General features: G+C 44.6%; 1 protein-coding gene across 1 annotated transcript; it reads left to right on the forward strand.

Moving 5' to 3' along the window:
• Positions 1 to 1,902: 1,902 nt before the first annotated feature.
• On the forward strand, positions 1,903 to 18,157 carry LOC119401750 (transmembrane protein 45B). Its single transcript, XM_037668709.2, has 2 exons — positions 1,903 to 2,110; positions 17,184 to 18,157. The coding sequence occupies exon 2, from the start codon at positions 17,223 to 17,225 to the stop codon at positions 18,135 to 18,137; it is 915 nt and encodes a 304-aa protein (XP_037524637.1). The 5' UTR covers positions 1,903 to 2,110; positions 17,184 to 17,222; the 3' UTR covers positions 18,138 to 18,157.
• Positions 18,158 to 23,412: the final 5,255 nt, after the last annotated feature.

Consider the following 23,412-nt stretch of genomic DNA (forward strand, 5'->3'; position numbering starts at 1 on the left):
TATTGCGCGATGTGATTGTATGAAGAACATTAATAACAGGTGGTAACATGAAAACCATGACATGCATGTCATGTATGTCATGATTTACATTCCTCGCTCATGGTGCACTGGCGGACGTTCCGCTAGCTTGATATACACCAAAATTCGTATTGAGCGACGCGACTGTATGACGAACGTAAGCGAGAGGTGGTAACATGAAAATCATGATATGCATGACATGTACGACATGATTTACATGCCACGCTCATCATGGCGCAGTCATGGCCGTTTCGGTTGCATGATATACACCAAAATTGGTATTGCGCGACGTTACTGTATGACGAACATAAGTGACAGGTGGTAACATAAAAGCCATGTCATGCATGTCATGTTTGGCATGATTTACATGCCACACTCATGGTGCACTCGCGGCCGTGTCGCTCGTTTGATATAAACCAAAATTGGTATTGCGCTATGTGATTGTATGATGAACATAAATGACAGGTCCTAACATGTGAATCATGTTATGCATGTGATGTACGGTATGATTTACATGACACCGTCATGGCGCGCTTCCGGCCGTTTTGCTAACTGGATATATACTAAAATTGGTATGGCATGACACGAGTGGGTGATGAACCTAAATGACAGGTCATGCATTGTATATACCAGAAAATAGGTTTCATTAGCATGGTATATATACCAGATTGTGCATGCATGCGTGCATGGAAACGTGCGATATATGGTGAACTAGATGCCACGGCATCAATGATTTCATTTGGCTCAAAGACAAACAGGGCGATGTATGCAGCTCTTTGCTGGCTGCTTCGCATTACATCGATTCCCACAGTGCGTGAGATCTGCCGAATTTTTTTTCCTATCCCATAAACCTACGCCGTGGCCTTGCATACACCCGTCGTTTCAAATGAGTGGCAGCAAGCGCGGCTCGGCTCCCACAATACGCTATACATTTTCTCGGAGCTAGCTATGAAAACGCTTTCAACCGCAAACGCTTCAACTCGCATCATATACGAATACGTTTCCTCGTACGGACCATTTGCCGCTTGCTCGGCGCGTCGCATTCCTTCAGCGCTAACGAGCGTGTCATACGCGGCATCGTTTCTTTTTCTAGCTCACACACACTATCAAGTCCTCGCACCAAGTAAGTCATAGAAGCCCTAACACACTGCAGAATAACAAATAGGTGGGCAAGTTGGTTTGGGTTCATACTGATAGAAAGTCAGCGCTAGAACGAATACAAAATTAACGAGAAGAATACAGGACACGCTCTATTCCCAACTGGCTTTTATTGGAAAATTCCCTGTCTTCTCGTTCATTTTGTATTCGTTATAGCGCTGCCTTTCCAGCATTGTGGGTCTAATACCCTGTTTCATTGGTAGGTGACAGCACCCCCTCTCAGGACTGTTGCGATTGGGTACAAGGAAGAAGTTCTGCAGTTTCTGTCGTGGTTTGATGAAGGGATGCTCGCACGCCTTCAGGACATACCAGAGAGCATTATGGCCACGCCTGCTGGAAGGGCATACGCAAACAAGCTGATCGTATGCGTGCCCGTACACACCGAGAAAGGTATTGCGTATAGTGCGTATAGGATACGTGGCATGTCATAGGACCTCGTGCGTGTAACGTGCATTGTACCGGTGCACGAGTACGACTTCCTGCGCATGTTTCGCTCACTCTAGCCGCCGACGCGCGGTTTCTCTTTATACACACAGCTGCGTGAGCGGCGTACAATTGTGTCATGTGCACGTTTTTCTCTGTCTATACGTCCCCGGGCTGCTGCAACAGGTGCGGATATCGGGACGCCCAGGAGTTTCGCACAGGTACTACACATGGAGGAAGGCGAGGGCGGAGGGGGGTAGGGGGGATACACAGCGTGGCCTCGGGGCCGTTTTGAGCTGTGTTGATGCGTACTGTGTGATGAGCAGAGCTGGCTGGAACGTCGCATAGCCACATCGAAAAAGGAGGCAGCGGTGTTTTGGTGCCGGGAGTGGTCTACGTTGCTCCTTATTCCCTGTGAGCGAGTGTCTTGCACTGCACTACGGGCACCGAAGACATGCTTACGAGCGCCAGCTGAGCCGTGATTGGCTGAAAGGGTGGCTACGTTTCTCAGGTAAGAACGGCGTGAAGAACCTTGAGATGTTTCTCTGGCCACTCTTTAGCCTTTGCGCCACACCCGAAACTGATACGCCATCTATGATCACGACGAACGAAACTCGGTACGCAAGGTGCAAGGTATAGACCTTTTCAGCGGAGACAAGGATCACGTCCATTTCGGCCTATTGCACAGGTGTACAGAAGCTGACGTCACATCCACGGCAGTGAATTTTTTTTTTTTTTTTTGGGGGGGGGGGGGGGGGGTCACGCATATTTGCAACAGCCCAGAGGTGATTATGGCGGCACTTGACAAGGTGCGTATTGACACAGCGAACAACCTGGCAAATATTTTGGGAGCGTCTGCTGAAATTGCAAGCTCAACTATGTTTTCTACACAGACGTTTTAGATGGACCATGCTCGTATCATGAACTGCACCCTTACCAAACAACGATCATAGGTAGTATCATAAGATGGACTGGGCTAGTTAGTACATGTCGAATTGGATAAAAATCCAGCGGGAAACACAAACCACAGAGAGAGAACACGCCGGGACAGGTTGGCACTTACAACTGATCAAGGAATGCTTATCAAGGAAGCAAGGAACGCAGTATTATAAGCATTATTAACAATTTCGTAGAACGTTTTCTAATTGACACCATTGATAGCACGTAAAACTGTAACGTTTCACGTAAGAGATGCTTATATCATCAGCAACACTACTTCTGCGCCCCGATACAAATAGTTAATAAGGACTATTTAGAGAAGTGTTATTGAGATAGCAAGCTTGATGACATTACCCATCGCATCGTTTTTAAAGGGATGCTTATATCATCAGTTATGCCATAGTCACATCATGATCATAAACATTTTCATAGGCACTATTTAGAGGGGCATTTGTAAAATAGCACCACGAATAAGGCGTAATTTGAAACCGCAACAATTCATTTAGGAAATAATTATATCAACACCACCACAACACCAAGGTCGCAATCATTATCGTAAGTACTATTCAATGAAGTGTTCGCTAACGCAGCAAGCTTGATGACGTGAGCCACCGCGCCATTTGGGTTGGGATGCATATATTAGTAGCAATATTTTTTCCAATGCCTATACAACACCACGATCATAATTATTCTCACAAGCACCACTTTGCGAAGCATTTGGTAGAACAACACTTTTTTATGTGTTGCACTGTTTATTGTTAACAGAAATTCTCAATTAATAGTTCCTATACTGTACCTGAGTACGTTTGTCGGTTCTTATAATACTCATAAGTAAATAAACAAATTCGTTTATCATAATTTGACAATGGAATACAAACAAAGTCAATTTCATCGCAAGGGCGAAGCAATGAATGTGATCGCTACAAATTGGAACGATACGAAGGCTGGCAGCTCACTCCTTTATGGAAACATTGCCGCTGCTGCGAGCGAAGTGATCTTCATGCTATCTATGACTTCAACGCAAACTTTGCGTGGGAGCGCAACACGTGCACAAGTATGAACCGCCTGCTCATCACCTGTAACGATACGGCGGAGCACACGACGTAGTTACATGTCGATTACGAATGTTCTTCCATTCTTTCACCCTCGAAATGCACCCGCCGTGGCCAGGAATCGACCCCGCATCCTCGAAATGAGCAGCTGAACACCTTAGCCAATAAACAACCCCGGCGGATCCAGCTTCAAAATTCTATCTATAGTCAGCTACAACCTAATAATAAGTGCAAGCTCCATCCATAGCGGTCGCTGTCCCGCCCAGAGATAATTTGCATAAATTCCCAATCAAATGGCAACTGGATATCCACGTGACGTCATGCACCTCTCGTGCATTGAGTGATGTTGACTTGCCTATACAGGCATGAAGATGACGCTTTTTATGTTCGTGTCGCTGGTCTTCGACCGAAAAACTTGAAATTCCTGGAAAATTTCTGCAAAGATTCCGACTGCACTGCTCAGCCAAACGTAACATTTGAACAAGAGACGAAGAACTCTTAATTCATAATTTACGTGGTCTTTAAGATAAGCAGCGAAAAAATGTACTTAGGGTTAGAACGGAAACCACCTAGCACCCCCCCAGACAACGCAAAGGCATCCTAGGGACATCCAAATGACATCCCTTTTGGGAGTTCGGGACATCCAAAAGACGTCCCACACAAGGTGGAAAAACATCCCAAGTGATACAAAAAAAGATCTTTTTGGGATGTCCCAAAACTGCATGCATGTGGGATGTTATTGGGACATGTGGCCACTTTTTACTGCAGGATTATTTCAAAAGGTTGGGACATCTACTCCCATGACATGTTAACTTGTTTCATCGCGCTCGACCACCCCCTACCTGAGAGAGCCAGTTGCCTCTCCAGGAAAGCATATTCCTCGTCCAACCAACCCACTTTTTTTCACATAGATAACTAGATAACTTAAAACCAAGTCAAGTGTTCAGAAACCAAGCAACATGCATGGAACATCAAGTGACCAGCAAAAATGATTTTATTGCCTCACTATTATATGGCACTACAATCATGCCGAGAAGGACAAAGAACTTGGTATTGATGAGCGTGTAGTCTAAGGTGCACACTTTCGAGTGGAGGGCCTTCCACGGCATCCAGCAAAAGGGCTTGCAGAGGCAGCTGAGGACAACAAAAACAAAGCCTGCATGTATGTATACGTACTGCACACAACACGCATGAAAATGGTGAACAACAGGAACATAGCATGACTATATTGTCTTATGTCTCCTGAGACAGGGTTAAACCTCATTCCAGATGCACAAGTGCCTGCTTTTACTTATTGCTTTGTCAACACTAGAATCATGAGAACTCTGTATTTATGAGCATGACATCTGGGGTGCACGCTTTCAAACGCAGAGCATTCCAGCTGGCATCCAACAGCAGGGCTCGCAGAGGCAGCTCAGAACAAAAACAAAGCCTTAATGTGCATGTCCATACTGCACACACAAACGCACAAAGATGGTGCACAATGGGGATATAGAATGCCTATTTTGTCCTGTATGTGTGTTAAGAGGTTAAAGGGACTGACAACCAACTTTTATGGTACCTATTTTCTTTAGCGCGACAGAAAGCTTACCAGTCAGAGTGTATAATCAAGGAATGGTGATGTGGAAAATGCCGTGAAACATTTGTAATTCGAATTTTTCTATCTGCGACGGATATGAAGTCGTATACACACGTGACAAGACATGCTGCAGCACCGTTTCTTGTCACCATGCAACTCCTTTTACCTCATAAGCAGCACAGAATAGAGCGGGGATGGATAGTAATATACATACTAATATTTTTAGGACGAATAATGGCACACATGGCGGTATCAGACTACGTGACTTTGTACAGCAAAGTGATCAACTCCGCAATCTAGCTTCAAGGTTCTTGCGATAGGTTGCACAACATACCTTTTTTTTGTTACTTTTAAACACAATTTAGAGATATAAATCCTACTCACAGCGCGAAAAGGATGCTGGAATATGTCGGCATATAGCGCGGTATTTTCATTTCTGACAGGATCTAATCACAAGTTCTGGCCAGTTGTCGGTCCCTTCTCCTTTAAGCCTGGTTCATACTGAAGTGCTTGTAAACAACAATGCACAATTTTACTTATTGCTTTACCAACGAAATTCATGCCAGGAATGACAAAGGAATTGGTATTTACGAGCATGACGTCCAAGGTGCACGCGTTTAAACACAGAGCCTCCCAGCTGTTGTCCAGCAGCGGGGTTCGCAGAGGCAGCTGAGGAAAACAAAAACAAATCCTTCATGTATATGCATATCCACTGCAAGCACAAATATGCATGAAAATGGCGCACAAAACAAACATAGCACAACTGTGTTGTTGCATGTCTGCTAGTTTAAGAGGAGTAAAACCTGCTTCATAATTACTTGCTCATAAGCAGAAATTTCTCCTTTTAGCTTACTCTAATTATGTCGGTTACGACTTTCGCATTTACAAGCATTAAGTCTAAGCTGCACGTTTTCCGTCTCGTAACCTGCGTGCCTATGTCCAGGAAGCTGAGCACTTTCTATGTCATTACCGGTAGGCAAAGGTGCAGACATTTGGGGTAAAGGTGCACACCAGGGGCACCACTACTAAAAGCAGCTGAAAAAAAGAAAAAAGATCATGTAATGTGTGTACACAGCTAGCACATGCAAAAAGAATATTGAGCAACAGTGCATATCACAAATGTGCTACATTCGTTTGGAAGTAAAACCTACTTGACAAATAGAGTGGGCTAGTTGGTCATTTCGGTTGTGTGAAACTACTTGACTGCTGGTAAAGGATGAAAACAACATGCACTGAAAAAAGGCGGAGGTATAGGGAAGCCAGACAAGGTGCCAGTTGCTAATATGCACCAAGTGACTGAGCAACAGGTTCTGCTGCTTCATAGAGATGTAGCAGAAACATCAACATACATTTTTCAGTTTCTTGTTTCAGTAAGGCAAAAATCATGATCATGATCACAAACGATACGGTATATACCAGTACAAAACTGGGCTGTGCCCTTTTCTTCTGATAACCGGCTAACTGATGGCCAGCTACAGGACTCACACATGCAACTGAATAAAAGAATAGCATGAATATGCGCTGTTTTGAACATAAGTTCTGGCTTTTCTTACAAATGGTGTCATAATGAGAGCAAAAAATTTGGTACTGGGCATAAACTGAGGGCAAGCCAGTCTTGTGTGCAGCAATGCTTAATTCATGTCCACAGCCCACTACAAATGGTTAAACTTGACCCATGCATTTGACCATTCAAATTTTTTTTTTACGATTATGTCAGTTGCCGTGGAAAACATGTACAACAAACCTTTGAAGTTTTTTGCTTTGTCGTCCAGGGACTTCTGATCGTTCTCCACGGCACTACGCACGCGCCGGCTTGCAGTTATTCGAGGCAGATCAGCCATGTGTTCCACGATCGCGGTGTCAATCTACACACGTGGCCGACAACAACAACATATCAGCATTGTGAGCTTAACAGTTTCTGCGGAAGATAAACCAAATCGCGTCACAAATAAAACTTACTCCCACGTGCCATTCTTGCTGCGTGGGTACAGTTCAGCGTACGCCAACCTGCGCGCGGTGGGGAGCCAAAGAAGGAAGTGCTAAGAACGTGCTGATCGCAGTAATCCAGGCATGTCAAGTACTTACCGAAGAGGTGGAAAAACGTTGAAATCGGCAAGATCTTGCAACCAGGCAAACACCTACGGCATGCGCGCTTGTGATTTTTCGACGAAACGTCACGGATCAAACACCTAAAAACGAGGCCAACGAAGAGTCTGATCTATCCGAACTCCAAACACGCCGGGCGCCATGATGGCGATGGCAATGTCTGCGCAGTGCTCGCAGCAAATCCTCCACTATTTGAGCAGGTGTTGGCTCGCAGTAAGCGCAATTAAAGAACAATTGCGTATTAAACCTAAGAAAGAAAACAATAAAATAAGAATATTTCATTCAATTCTTCTAAAGTTAATATATCGGTGTTTTTATAAATACGACACCACCACACCACCGCTCGTGCGGTGCGGGTGCGGCCGCCGTTCTGGCCGTTCTCTGATCTTTCACGAAAAGCACGGCGTACGTGAGCACAGTGGCGCGAGTACGTGCGTCGTACCGCCTTTACTAAGTGCAACACTTGCTCACGCAGACAGCAATCGACCCCTCGTCCTCATAACGGCGCGACATTTAGAAAGAAACAAAAAAAAACAAACGAACACTTTCACAAAAAACGCGGATATATTGTTTTTCATGTGCATGTAGATATGCAAATGTGCACGCGCGCCAATCATGCACTCCGGCGGAGTTGCTGTTTCCGATTGTTTAGGATCGCCAATTTTCAACACGGTAGCTTATTTCACCGCTAACTTGAAGTCCCAATCAGATCCTACAAGGGATGTTTTAGGAATGATCCCTATGCACATGTCTAAAGGACATCCTAAAAACCACCTTGTTGGGATGTGGGACGTTTGGACTTTTTTGGGAAGTCCCTGGGATGTAGTGTGTTGTCTGGGCCTTTCTTGCACAGATGAATGACAGGCGCGCCGCAGTTCTGGAGGCGCAGGTTGTATTTATTCTTGCAGCGTCAATCAGAACCCACCTGTAGAGAATGCAAAGAGCCTCACAATTTCTTTCTTTCTTTCTTTCTTTCTTTCTTTCTTTCTTTCTTTCTTTCTTTCTTTCTTTCTTTCTTTCTTTCTTTCTTCTTTCTTTCTTCTTTCTTTCTTTCTTTCTTCTTTCTTTCTTTCTTTCTTTCTTTCTTTCTTTCTTTCTTTCTTTCTTTCTTTCTTTCTTTCTTTCTTTCTTTCTTTCTTTCTTTCTTTCTTTCTTTCTTTTCTTTCTTTCTTTCTTTCTTTCTTTCTTTCTTTCACCCAGCTAAGAATAATTCCTGGGGTTTAACGTGCCAAAACTACGATATGATCGTGAGAGACGCCGTAGTGGAGGGCTCCGCAAATTTCGACCACCTGGATTCTTTCACCCAGCCGCATTGCATATCAGAGGGGGGGGGGGGGGGGCATTCACTTTTTTGAAGCAGCTGCGCAGCCTCGTTAACAAAACGCCATTCTTCATTTAACATAAGGCTTCACCGGTATCGAAGCTCTACACAATGCATACGCCTACACCATGCAGTACTTGCCGATGTCACGCAAGAACCTTTACGCAAATATGAATTATCCTAAACAAGTAAGACAGAATTGTGATTTCGTTGAGATTCTTTCATTACTATTGATGTAATTGTGAATCCACACACCCTCATATATATAAATTATAAAGAATCTGTCTTCAGTTGCCGTATAATAAATATGAAAAGGGTATACGCGCATAAAAAAATTGTAGCGGCTTAGCTCGGCTATACCAGGATATACGTAGCGTGAGCTAAGTTTCAGCTGATTATTCTACAACCCGCGCCACGGCTTCACCCCATTAAGGCGCCGCCGCTAAACTCAACGTTTCAAGCATGCTTTCTTTCGCTTACCTGAAAATACCTTATAATGAAATGCTGCCTGAGAACGGAGTAGAGTTACGCGATACGGGCTCTTGGCTGGCATAGCCTGATTCTATTCAGTATTATTTTTACTCGAAATTCGACGTTAGCCCTTAAGTGGTCGGAAATTTTAGGGCCCCATTTTGCCTGTAAATCATGTGGCGACCAAAAACCTCGAAAAAGAAGGAAAAGCTCTGACGTCAGGATGATGGGCACGGTAAAACGGACTCAATTACGCCGAAGAAGGTTGAGAAATGTACGGAATAATCGAATAACCTTTTTCGATTACGAAACAGAATAGAAAAAAGGCAGTGAAATTAGTTTTGAAAGAATAGGACCGCCCTTTAGACGACCACGCGAAATACAATTATGCGAAAGCATAAGTTTACTATCGCCGCCAGGTACACGTGTATACTACACGCCACAACAATCACCTGGCAATCATCTTCCATTCCTTTTGGAATAGGTCACACTGGAGATATTCCGATGGAGTTTCAATAGTTCGGCATATAAATGCTTCGGGGCGTTTTCGCATTCTCGTGACAGTAAAGAAGAAGAACAATGCACATGCGCGGGGAAGATGGGGAAACGACGGAGCATGTTCTGATTGAATGTAGAGATATCCACTCAGGTGTACGTTTGTGCAGGAGCCGACACGACGCCTTGGCTTTTAGGTACAACAATGTAAAACTGAACACGCCGCGATAGAATAAGTAAGCGACGGCTATAGAGTATTGGCGGCAGAAAACTAGAGAGAAAGGACAAATAGAAATAGTGGGAAAAGTAAGGACAGTCTGCCGTAAGGGGCAGAGAACTGGGCTGTGAATTTGTTTTCTCTCTGTATTAAGATTGATTTATTCGTAGTAGACAAGGCATTACGCCAACGTTAAAAAAAAAGCTTTTTCTTGTTTTCGTTTTTTTTTTTTTGTCGAGCCTGGTGGCACACATGTCCCCGCCCCGTTATAAAGGGGACGCTAACAGCATCCATACATCCAGCATACGTCACACAACACTACGTATAAAAAAAAAAACTATCGCACAGTGTTATCTAAACATAAGCCTTCACTCTTGTATAGATAGACCGAAGGAGCAAGGTCTGAATACGGGCTAGTTGGTATTCCATTTCAAATTCAGACAGCGCTCGTATTCGTTGGTCTCTTTGTTCCGTGTCTTCCCTTGTACCGTAATCACAACTTGAGACCGATGGAGCACTGACACAACCATCCCCATTCTTCTGTATGTGATGCGCTTCAAGCACTTCACGTGCTAACGTTTCCCTGCTTCTTCCTACCAGGCGTGTTTCTTCAAACAGTGGTATAAAGAGCTATTTGAGGATACGGAATAGAAACAGAACTAAAAAATTAGAAGGACACTTGAGCTTCGCCTTCAAGAGTAGAGAGCGATAGCGGGATCGGGCCCCTTAAGCATCGCCCTCTCAATTGCTAGCCTCGCTTCGGTTCTCGGTACATGCCCCATCCGTACCGTAAGGAAATGAGCGACTGTGCCCGTAACATTCGCCGTTGCACACTATGCTAGAATGCCCACTGCAAGTACAGTTGTTAAGTGCCCGCTACGCTATAATTCTTCCTTTTGCGAATCAGCGAAGGACCCACTACGCGCCCGTAAGGCAACACGCGAACCTACGCAGCCGCTTGCTTTGTTGATGCTTTTGCAGCTGATGATGATTAAATATATAAAGGAAAAATAGAGGGTGAGCGAGAAATAAAGAGAGAGCAAGAAAGCAAATATAGAGAAAGAGGAAGAAATAGAGAGAGAGAGAGAGAAGGAGAAAGAATTAAAGGAAGAAAGAAAGATAAAGTTCGCAAAACTTAGCAAAGCAGCAAAAGCCAAGACTACCTAGGCGCCCATCAGTAAACTCGACTTGTTGCGCAACCGGCAGGGATAAAGGAGGGAGGCAGGAAAGGCCGCAGACTACCAACTGTATTTTGTCAGTTCACGAAGCCAATACATAGGCATGCCACACTGCGCCATCACGATGCGCACAACACCAAGAATCTTTTACAAATCTGTACCGCGGACAGAGCTGTGAAAAAACACCTCATTCGTAGCAAGCGCCACAATCTTTTACTACGTAATCACAAGGTGTACACCTCTGTTTTTATCTCTTTATTTATTGCTGCGCCCATCAGCTCCGATGTCTCTAATAATGCGTCTCCAGCGCAAGCTACGCTATTTTTTTTTTTCTCATTGAGCGCGGTAATGGTTATAGACACCGGCGGCAGCGGATAACCTAGCCACCAAAATCTGCTGCTCTTTTATTCTTATAACAGGCTTTCGCTGTAAAACTTCACACTATAAGCCTGCACCACCTTTCAACAGGTTTGTCTTCATGTCTCTTGTAGATTGAACAGTGTAGAAGCCAGCGATTCTCTAAGTCTCATGCCAAATTTTGATTCAGCTATGGCATGTCCGTCAAGCTCTGTTCGGCATAAAACCGGAGCCTACGCTCTGACGGAAACCCTGACCTCGACGCACTGTCAGCCCATGACGAGTGTGTTTGTGACAATACTGCGACCTACATTTTTTTTTCAAAGTGCAGCTGGCCTGCAGTGATCGGCCTTTCTGTCACCGAAAATTCACGGTATGTCTGTCAAAACTAAATTAACATACCGCAGTACAGGTGCAAATTGTGGACGAGACAATCAGTACCCGCATACTTTGTTTCCAGCTGTCACACTCTACAGCACTGCTGTCAGTCAAGCTTCTTTGCTTCTTTCTGTACAGTCACTTGCTTGCATGAAGCGGAAAAATTTCTCCGCTGACCTTTGTTAAAAGACTGGATTTGTTTTTTTTTTTTTTTGTGGCCTCCAAACACATGGCTCATACCCACTTCTTCTAATGCTGAACCTTCACAGCTTTCTGTTTTTTTTTATTTAACTTCGATTGAACGTTCTACCACACTTCCACGTTCGAGCAAAACAAACAATGCATTTGTATGTGCTTTTTTTTCGATCACGGTTTCACTGTCGTAAATAGCTCTGGAATCCCTGTCATTTTAGAGAGCAAGTACTTGCTCCACAAAAGTAGGTCATCGAGCTTCAACTTTCTGCTGGCACATGGCCAGGGTTGTTCAGAAGGAAAGCAGTGCAGCTAATGCTGTAAGCGTCTTGAAAGTAAGTTGTGCGTTCGTAGCTTTCTCATTTCATTGTTCGCCGCCCTCACGTAGCTTAACACTTCAGCCTAAGTTTTGCAGTAGCCAGGACAAATTATGGTTGGGCAAACATTCAGTGCCACTGAGCTTATTACAACTCTGATGAGGATAAATCCCCTTCAGGCGCTTGTTATGATAGACTGTTCGCGAATGTGTGAAATTTATACGACATCATTCCAAGTCACTCTACTTTATATTTCAAAAATCCGAGGTAATATATTTGCGGAGTATGTTTCCGCAATTAATCTTAATTACCTAATATTTATCTTTTTATTCTGCATTCAGTGATATTAGAATTTTGCACAAAGTGAACAAAATCTTAAGCTCAAAAAGAACGCACAATTAATTGTTTTCTTATATATATTTCGAACGAAAAAGAATATTTTGGCATGCCTACCGAAACGCGGCACGTCGAACAGCTCTTAGAACATGGTAGTGTCTTCAGGAAAGTAATTCTCTGCAGCAACCTGCAGCACAGTTAAGTTAAATGAGCGCTAGCTGCCTCTTCGGGACGCCTGTACAAATGTGCACATCGCGACTTAAGCTGGTTAAAGTAACACATGGTGCGTGACATGCCTTTATATTGGATGTTTACACTTGTACACCGCCTCTGAAGGGGATTCAGTAGCATGGGGTCAATGAGCTAGCTTAGACGGGAGGCGGCACTGGCCGGGACTCGAACCCACAACCTTCAGTTGAGACATGACACCGTAGACGTTGAATCACCAGAGTGTGTTGCCCGTTTGGAATGAGCATGTGTACTAACCTAAGAAGATCCGAAGGCAGCTCACGGAAGTTATCATATTTCAATTCATGTATTACACCCACTGATACGGGTTAAAAATGAAACAAAATTCTTGTTTTAGTTATCACCTCTTCATGCTAAAGAGCAATTATATGCGTGAACGTATGGAATGGAAACGACAGTCTCGTCATGTATGCTGCTATATAAAAACAGCTTCAGCTATGTGCCTGGACCGTGGCCACACCCTGTTCTTACCACACCATAGTTCTTATTGTCCCTTTTTCTTTCCGTGTCTGAATTTTTTCCTCTTTCGCTTAAGCGCTCGAAATGCATAAAAAATTCGGCATTCCAACTAGCCCAGCCAACTGCTTCAAGTCCTGGCACTCAAAGACGCGCAGTGACCGTTTTTTGTGATTTTTTAATGAACATAAGTTTTATGAGCTGCTTGTAATCGACATTATTGCTTCTCTTAATACTGTGTTGTTAATGCACATATCTCACAGTCATGTTATAAGTGCATGGTAACTATCTGTACGGACTCTATATCTGCGGTTATTGGTGTGACGACCCTGTATGGATTGCACTCTGCCTTTAGAGGTATTCTTTATACGCTGGAGATCTTATGTGTAGATGGTGCTTCTGGTAATTTTTTTTCTTTTCTCATTATTTTATTCTTTCTTGTTTTGTTCTTATTGTGAGTCTTTTCAGTATTACTACCACATTGATTGGAGAGCCGGCTCTAAAGTAGCATAGCTTCTCTTGTTTTTCATATACGATCAGAAAAAAAAAAGCTTTTATTTACTAAAACAAAGAGACAAAGATTGTTTCGTGTGACGAAAGTAACGCTACACTTCCCCAACGGCTATCATTAACGTCACTAACGTCACTAGCATCACTATGCAATATTTCAAGATATTCATTGAGTGTCTGTCTAGCTGATTCTTGGCCTATCCGCATTGTGGATACGTGTCATGTCGTGAGAAAGTCATCCCCACAACGCATCTGACTTAATATAAGACCTGAATATTTTATGTAAGCGCTTGCCAACCGCGTGAGAAACAGAACGAAAGCCACAATGCCACAATCGGTTTCGGGATGTTGTGTGTGTTCGGGTGAAGCAGTAACCGGATAATCTCATTGGTGAGATTAACGTACGCGTACACACAAATATACAATATAATGGAAGTACCACATTGAATGATTTCGTGTAAGCATGCAAGATAACCTGTTTTTACGATACAAGAACATTTGGGTATACACGTCCAAGCAGGATTTCCTCTATGGTGGGCGGCGGTGGAAATGCCGCCCACCACTCCGCTTCACCGCCCACCGCTTTCTTTCGATAGACCGCCCACTGCTCCGATTGAGCCCTTCGAACTGCGCGCCTGAGTAACCGATAAATAGCGACCATGCGCGTGCAACGCCGCCAGCGAGCCGTGCCTCCCGCCACCTGGTCATGTAAAAATGAGTCTGAACAGGCGGAGCATGGCCTCCGAGATGGCGGGCGCGCGGCGTGTTTCTCCCATCAGCTCGGAGGCCATGGGTGGACTTGTAGTTTTCAAAGATAGAGAACTCCAACGCCAGCGCTAGAACACAAGCACCCTTGCTTTCGTAATTTCTACGAGCGCCACAGATTCCACAAGGCGCAATGAGAAATGAAATGTGGATTGTGTCGAAAACAGGAAGTTTGAAAGTTTGAAATTCCTAAACTTAATACAGTGAAATACCACTTGAACGAACGTCAGTTACAGGAACTTTTTTTTTAATCCCCCGCCGAAGCGCCATTGGACTTAGTGCTAGCGCGTTTCAGTTAATGGAATTAGTGCAGAGCGAATTTCAGTTCTACGAACATATTTTGTGACACCATCCAATGCCTCTCACGTCATATTGATCAGAATATGTATGAAAGACTTGGTACAGACAGCGCTTTACGCTTTGAGGACTATGTCACCGGTGACTCTCGCGCTGAGACATGCGCCACTGTGTTACAGACGAGGTTGTAGCGAGCATCCTCCCTCAGGAAGAAGAGGAGGAGGAGGAAGAAGCAATCCTTGTAGAGAAAAGACGAAGAATTTCAGCTAAAGAAGCACTGATGTACTTGGAAAAAGTGAAGTCCTTCGCCGCCCAGCAGTGTGTTGTGCCGGAGAAGGTTTACGAGAGCTTGGACACAGTGACTCAGTTCATGACCACTACAGTCCTAAGTGCACAAGTCCAGCAAAAGATTACTAAATTTTTGAAAACATGCTGAATAAGCAGAAATTCACATTGAAATAAGCAGCATTGCCATTAAAAGGTTTCAAATTTCATTTCAACAACTGATGTTTTCTTTAGCTCCTGATGACAAGTTGAAACATAGCTCTTTCTCTTCAACGAACTTTCACTTTAACGAACATTTTCCTGGGGGATCGAAAGGTGGGCCAGTTGGTAATTGTGTATTTTGTGTCTTTTGGTCCTTTGTGTCTTTTTCTGCGCTCCCAGTTCGCTGAACATTTTCCTGGGGTCTCTTGACGCTCATTGAAGTGAAATTTCACTATATCTCGCCCCGCCCCACATCTGGCTTGCTATCAAAATGTCCACCTCTAAAATATTTCTTTGGAGAACGCTGCATCCAGGTAAGAAAGAAGCTCACGATACGTTAGCGACATCAAACATTCTGTGTGCGTTGCCTTCAGTGGACATTTCCCTTGCAGTATTTCATTCGTCAAGAAGGACGTTTGCAGTGAGACAGGGTGGGGTATAAGCGCCTTTGCGATTTGTTTATACTCCCCTGGCAATTAGCATGGTGGTTGTGGTAAATAATTTTCTTAGCATTGGACTGTACATACGCGTGCATTCAGTTGCACCAGAGAGAAAGAGAAGAAGCAGGAGACAATGTACAAATAATTATTGCACGCTTTCTTTTATATGTTTGCTCGTCTTTTGTGTGTAAACATTAGTTGTAACTTTAAAACTTCATATAAACAATTCTTGGCTAATCCCCCAGTGTGGGTATGAGCCATGTGTAGAGGCACATCATCATCATCATCAACGCGCCTGCGTCAAGACGTTCTGCCTAGAAGCCCATATTTCTCCAACGTAAATATTTGACAGGCCACTCCCTATTTCACCTCAATAGCTTTCGAAACTCGTCTCGAAGTCACACCGAGTGTGAGCTTGCCTTGCGACTCGGTAAGTGTTCTCATTCTTTGATAACTTGATATTGGCAGGTACATTTCTCGGCAATCGGAGCGTTCGTCGTGTCAAGTTTTCCCTCAGTCTTTATTCACTTTCACCTCATCGGTGTTCTCGCACGTGTAATTCTCACCCACTCACGCCAGTTCATACTCACGTTACTATTCACCATCGCCGACTTTTCTTACCAGCGCTGTCTGCTTTTTGTGTCCGTCCACTCACACTCGCCGAAATTCACTACCTCTCATGTCGCGCTCAAACAATTCGTCGCTTACTGAAGCTCTATCTCGTGCCCACAAAATGAGTGTCCTTATGGAGCGGAGTTTTAGCCTATCCCGGCCTTACGGTATTTGCATGGAGCTGCCACTCATCATAGACTGTATTTAGGTATGTTTGTTTGGGGTATGTGTATGTATTGATCCGATTTTGATCGTCACCAAACAAATGGGGCCGGACACCCCTGCTGAGCTTCGACGGTGCGGCCCCTTACTCCCCTGCAAGCCCACTTTTCTGCAAGCCCCTTTTCCTGCAAGCCTTGTTGGTATCTTTTGCACAGAGGACACGAGCCGCTTTTAGCCATAACTCAATGGTTAAGAAAGGAATACTGACAACCATTCACAACCGGGTGGTTGTCAATATTCCTCTCTTAACATTTCCGCCGCCTTGTGGGACTCCGTGAAACTGATTTGCAATAATATGTGTCCATGTGCTTCAAGCTGTCATGAATTCACCCTCAATCGCGCCGCCAATTGCTAGCTTCCTGGTTAGCTCAATTGGTCGAGCGACCACCCAGGAAAGGCATTGATCCCGGGTTCAATCCCCAGACAAGGACAAATTTTTCGGCAACAAGCTTCCTTTCTGTGAAATCCGTATGGATTTCCTTATGGCTTCTTGCTACAAACGAGTGGTTGTAAATTTCGCTTTCTTAACCCTTGCGCCACCTTGCGGGATACCGCTGAACTGATCTGCAATCTCAATCGTCACGCTTATTACCGCATCTCTCATTGCAGGACAAGTGAGAAGTAGGATTGTCACAGACAGCCGGGACCATGGGGACCTTTGCGGGACACGCCCTGCCCGGCACTTTCCTGTTCATCCTGGGAACTTGGTGGGCTTTTGGCGCCTGGCGCAATTACGTCCGCAGCCGGAAACACAAGCGACGGTACGCGTGCCGCGCCTGGTACGAGATGCCAGGCGCGACCAGGCGCATCTGCTTCGAGGGCATCGCCAAGATCGTCACCTGTTCCATCGGCGTCACGGGAGAGGTGGCAACGGCCTTCAAGGACGGCCACTTCACAGAGATGGGCAACGCCCAGCACGTCTCCATGTACCTCTTCTACCTTCTCAGCGGTATCGTCGACGTCATGACTAACTGCGGCTTCCCGTTCCCGTCGCACACGGACTACGTGACACTGCTGCTCGCCGTCTCTGTAGAGGGACTACTGTTTCACTTCCATCTGCACGGTAGACCCCACCTGGACGTACTGGTCCACACGCTCCTGGTCTACACCGTGGCGGCTGAGGCGGCCTGCATCATAGTCGAGATGTGCCGTCCCCGGAGCGTGCTGGCGTCCCTGGGTCGCGCCTACTTTTGCCTATTGCAGGCGACGTGGTTCTGGCAGGTGGGATTCATCCTACACAGCCCGTTTTCGGGGCTTCCGCCCTGGGACGTTCACAGTCACATGGACATGATGCTCGCAGCCAGCGTGTTCACATGGCACATGATGGCCCTGCTGGTGTACCTCGGTGCGGTGGGCTTCGTGGCTTGGGTCGCGTACCGAATGTGTGGCAGGTGCTGCGATGACGTGTCGGCGGCGGCGCAGGAAGCCGGTGACTCGCGGTACACGCTGGTGTCTGGATCGCCGTTGAAACTGGCAAGCCAGGAGGCGTGCGCAGGAGACGGTGGGCTGATCATTCACTCAGCTCTCAGTGACTACAGCGATGACGATGCATTCTTCTCCTGAGCTGTTTTCTACGAGCTGCACGAAAGAACAAATAAAGCGGTTGGGCGCCGGGGGGGGGGGGGGGGGTCTAGTGGAAGAGCTCTGTTGCGTCAATGGAGACGAGAGCAGCACACATCACTACGTAAAACTTGTCACCACAATGTAATAACAAAAACATGAAGGGGCAGCTAAAGTAATAGAACAGTTTGTGAAGCAGAGCTTTTAAGGAGTTAATTTCCTTCTCCCTCATTGTGTGTGCGTGTGTTGCGACTTTCTAGTGGACGTTGCTCTGTCAAGTAAAGAATTTATATGTGTGTGTAATGTTATGTTGGAGTTGTCGTTGCTTTATCTGGTGCCACGAGTTTTACAGGTTGCCTGTCGTTGAAGCATATACAGTTAAAAAAAAACAACCAGCTGGGTATTAATGGAAGGAACAGAGACCTCGAAAGACTTAGTAAGAACACGAATTTCACACATTCATTGTTCGTCTTAATTATATCGATGAATTGTAACAAATCGATCAATATCGCTCGAGAAAAATCTTTGTAATATTCGATGCTTAACTATAAGGATAAACACACATGATGTTGTAACCAACTTAATGGCCTTACAGTCATAGGACGGGATTATTTTCTATTTAACAGACGATATGCAGGGAAAGGAAATGTATATCCCTGTAAGGTACAAGCAATACGTTCATGGCAGGGGTCGCCTATTAACGTGATTACGTTAAAAAGCCGGTGTCGCAGGAATTCTAATGTCGGCATTGTCCGTGGGCGAAAAAATCCCGATGGATGCAAAGAAGGAAAAATTCGGCAGATCCCACACCAATTCTTCAATCTCCTTCAGAAAAGAACCCCATATACAGGCGTTATGTTGGGGTAGGAGTCGTGTTAACACATGTAATATTGCGTGGCAGAAGCGCAGAATCGCACCAGCTGTCACAACAACGTGCGCGTGGTCTAAAGGCCCACTCATTACAAGGCGTACAGCCATAATTAAACATCATAATCAGCCACTGCATCAACGAAGTGTGTAGTTGCGTACGTGCGCGCATTGCCTGACGGACGCGTGGCAAGTACTTCGCTACTTTACAAAACGACAAATTATGGCTTACTGGGCACTCGCAACGTTATTTGCAGTGGCAACCACAGGAGAGTTTTTAAAGGGACACTAAAGAGAAACAATGAATCGGTTTAGATCGATAAATTGTGCTCTGAGAACTGTAATGTCGTTAATTCCGCCATCATAGGTTTATCAATAGAGTGGAAAGTAAAGTTCAAGGTTTCATTTCTAAATTTCGCGCCGAAATCTTCCCGCGTGACGTCACGGATTTCAAAAGTGTATTTATCGTATTTTGGCGCCATTAGCTCAACAAAATTGCCCCAAACTTGGTATATGAAGTCTATGGCCCCCTCAGAGGACAACGTACTTCATTTTTACCGATTAGGAACTACGTAGTCCCTAGCAGGCCACGTCAAAACATGTGACGTCACGGCGAATGGTGCGGAAACTTCAAGGTGGTGTCGCCACCCACATTTAGTTTTTGCGCGTTTTCTCGCTTACTAAGCGACGTCTCGCAGCAAGCGTGGTGTTTTTGGTATCGTGAAGGAGTACTTTACTAATATGAGAAAAATCGTTTCCCTCTTTAGTGTCTCTTTAACGGCCAATGTCACATGCACAGACGTTCCTCCCTTCCACGCGGCACGGATGATGTGTCCGCTGAGAAGCGAAGCGCGGCAAGCAAATGAGCAGGCGATGCGAACGGGGCTCGATAATTTTGTCGCGTTCCGCTGTCGGCTCACACCGATATGAAGATAATATGGACTGAAATGACTTGTGAATGACCCACTAGTGAGGACAAGAGGCAAATCATCAACGTAGCTCCGAGCGCAAACACAGCGTCTGTGTTAGTGAAAAAAAGATGTCGTAAGTCACTTTAGCTCGGAAATACAGAACAACAGTTGGTGCTATCGTTGTACTGTGAGTGCCACAGTTAAAACTCGATCTAACAAAGCCCGATTTTACGAATTTCCCGATCTAACGAAGAAATTATACTCCCTGTCAGGTACCCATAGGTTTGAATTTTGTCGCCAATTCAAATTAACGAAGTTATCGTGGCACTAAACCCGACATAACGAAGGTTTCCTGGAAATAAATGAGCAAAGAATGCAGTCATTCCCTTTTAATTTTGACAAAGAAAGGTTTCCCTTCGAGCCTGCGCTGTAAGGCTATCGCGTTAAAACATGTTGCCGCTCAAGTCACGACTCTAGTTTTATTTTGACTATAGGCTGCGCGCAGCGCCCGTGCAAGGAACAATGGACTTAAGAGTCGATAGCGCTTTTGTGTACCAAATGGCACTAGGGTCCGTGTAAATGCTCCCACAGGAACTCTACGGTGGTAGTTTTCGTTGTTTAATAGTTTATGCGACAGATGACACTGACCATCACATCTATCTATCTATCTATCTATCTATCTATCTATCTATCTATCTATCTATCTATCTATCTATCTATCTATCTATCTATCTATCTATCTATCTATCTATCTATCTATCTATCTATCTATCTATCTATCTATCTATCTATCTATCTATCTATCTATCTATCTATCTATCTATCTATCTATCTATCTATCTATCTATCTATCTATCTTGCTATGCCTACTCGCACAATCACTGGATTCGTTCTCCCCGCCTTTGCATACCGGCTGCTTGTCATAGCTTCACGTGACCGTCGACCTCACTTGTATCGCCCGGACATGGGAGGCTCCATGTCCGGGCTGCCCTCGCGGACTTTACACACGGGCAGCTGTGTGTTAGTTACAAATAAAATTCCGCGGTAGCTTTCGGGTGCCGCTACGTTGCAATTTTAGATATATAAGGATTGAAAAATCATTTTCAAGATTTGGCGAACTTCCCGATTGAACGATACAATTCGAGTGCAGTCGTCACTTCGTTAAATCGAGTTTCAACTGTACTTGCTATGCTGGTCCGATCCCTTACAAAAATATATTTAGACACTCTATAGGGTCTAAAAATGGGTTTAGATAATCTACAGACTGTCTAAACCCACTGTTTAAATTGATTTTTGCTAGAGATGCTCGCCAGATAAAGAGTTTATTCTTTATCTGATGCCTTGGCTTCTAAAGTGTTTACCGTCCCACCAGTATTAAGACAATACGAAGACGCAAAATACTTTGGAATTATCCACTGTGAACGTAGCTCTGAACGTAAACACAGCATCTGTGGTTATAAGAAAAGATGGCGTAAGGCACTTTACTTCAGAAAGTAATGCAGAATAGATGGTGCTTTAAGGACAGCACTGCCCCGTTTGACGACATCCGAAGTGTTCCTGAGAAGACTGCTGATTAGCGTTATTTCTTTTTCTGCAGGCCATAAACTAAATACCATCCCTGCGGGATCTACTTGAAAACATCACTTCAGCTCTTTTCAAGGTATAATGCATCGTCTGTGAAAGACAAGCATTCATCAATAAAATTTGTTATTCTGTAGACTGTCCGCATATCATCATCATCATCATCATCAGCCTGTCTACGCCCACTGCAGGGCAAAGGCCTCTCCCATGTTCCGCCAATCAACCCGGTCCTGTGCTTTCTGTTGCCACGTTATACCTGCAAACTTCTTAATCTCATCTACCCACCTAATTTTCTGTCTTCCCCTCACGCGTTTGCCCTCTCTTGGAATCCAGTCAGTTACCCTTAATGACCACCGGTTATCCTGGCGACGTGCTACGTGGCCGGCCCATATCCATTTCTTCTTCTTAATTTCAACTATGATATCCTTAACCCCCGTTTGTTCCCTGACCCACTCTGCTCTCTTCCTGTCTCTTAAGGTTACACCTATCATTTTCCTTTCCATCGCTCGCTGCGTCGTCCTCAATTTAAGTTGAACCCTCTTTGTAAGTCTCCAGGTTTCTGCTCCGTAGGTAAGTACCGGTAAGATGCAGCTGTTATATACCTTCCTCTTGAGGGATAGTGGTAGACTACCATTCATGATTTGATAATGCTTGCCGAATGAGCCCCATCCCATCCTTATTCTTCTAGTTATTTCACTCTCATGGTTCGGCTCCGTGGTTACTACCTGTCCTAAGTAGACGTACTCCTTTACAACTTCCAGCGTCTCGCCACCTATCGCGAAGCGCTGTTCTCTGCCAAGATTGTTCCACATTACTTTAGTTTTATGCATATTAATTTTCAGACCTACTCTTCTACTTTCCGTATCCAGTTCAGTAATCATGAGCTGTAATTCGTCTCCCGCATTACTCATCAATGCAATGTCATCAGCGAAGCGCAGGTTACTGAGATACTCTCCATTAACTCTTATCCCTAATTCTTCCCAATCTAGGGCCCTGAAAACCTCCTGTAAACACGCGGTGAATAGCATTGGAGAGATCGTGTTTCCCTGTCGTACGCCCTTCTTTATTGGGATTCTGTCGCTTTCTTTATGAAGGACTATAGTGGCTGTGGATGCGCTGTAGATTTCTTCCATTATGTTTATATAGGCTTCGTCGATGCCCTGATTCCGCAGTGCCTGCATGACTGCTGATGTCTCCACCGAATCAAATGCCTTCTCGTAATCTATGAAGGCTATGTATAGGGGTTGGTTGTATTCCGCGCATTTCTCTATCACCTGATTGATAGTATGAATATGGTCTATTGTTGAGAAGCCTGTACGAAATCCTGCCTGGTCCCTTGGTTGATTAAACTCTAATGTCATATTAATTCTGTTAGCAATTACTTTTGTGAATAGCTTGTAGACAACGGACAGTAAGCTGATGGGCCTGTAATTTTTCAGGTCCTTGACGTCCCCTTTTAGTTACTAAATACCGCATATAGTTACTAAATATTAGAAGTCCAAATAATTTTTCTGCACTGTTCACGTGATGCGTTCAAATAATGTAATAAATACATTTGTGCACCTTGAGCCATTACTCAATATTGAAAGGTTCGTGGCGGATTTGATGACAGCATAGCTAAAGCACCGATCAATAAAGATACAAGTACACGAACAAAACAGTAAGTTTCCTACAATTCGGGCGCTTATCGAGACCTTTAAAAAGGGAACGGTCTTTGACTGAAATATTATTTGTGCTGTGAGTGCTATGGTGTCTTTGCCCATGTGACCGGTAACTTGACTGTGAGAATGGCTCACTTTTTAACTGATAACTCACGTACTTATTTTCTCATTAAATATCGTAATTTAATGTCGTATCATTAAATATCGTAATCCCCAATTACGCTGGGCTAAGTCGGTTAATAGTTACCCCGATGTGTT

Source organism: Rhipicephalus sanguineus, chromosome 8 (genome assembly GCF_013339695.2).
Source record: "Rhipicephalus sanguineus isolate Rsan-2018 chromosome 8, BIME_Rsan_1.4, whole genome shotgun sequence".
NCBI classification, from domain to species: domain Eukaryota; kingdom Metazoa; phylum Arthropoda; class Arachnida; order Ixodida; family Ixodidae; genus Rhipicephalus; species Rhipicephalus sanguineus.

Bases quoted from the DNA above. Each gene is read 5' to 3' on its own strand.
- LOC119401750 (XM_037668709.2), top strand. From the start codon at position 17,223: ATGGGGACCTTTGCGGGACACGCCCTGCCCGGCACTTTCCTGTTCATC.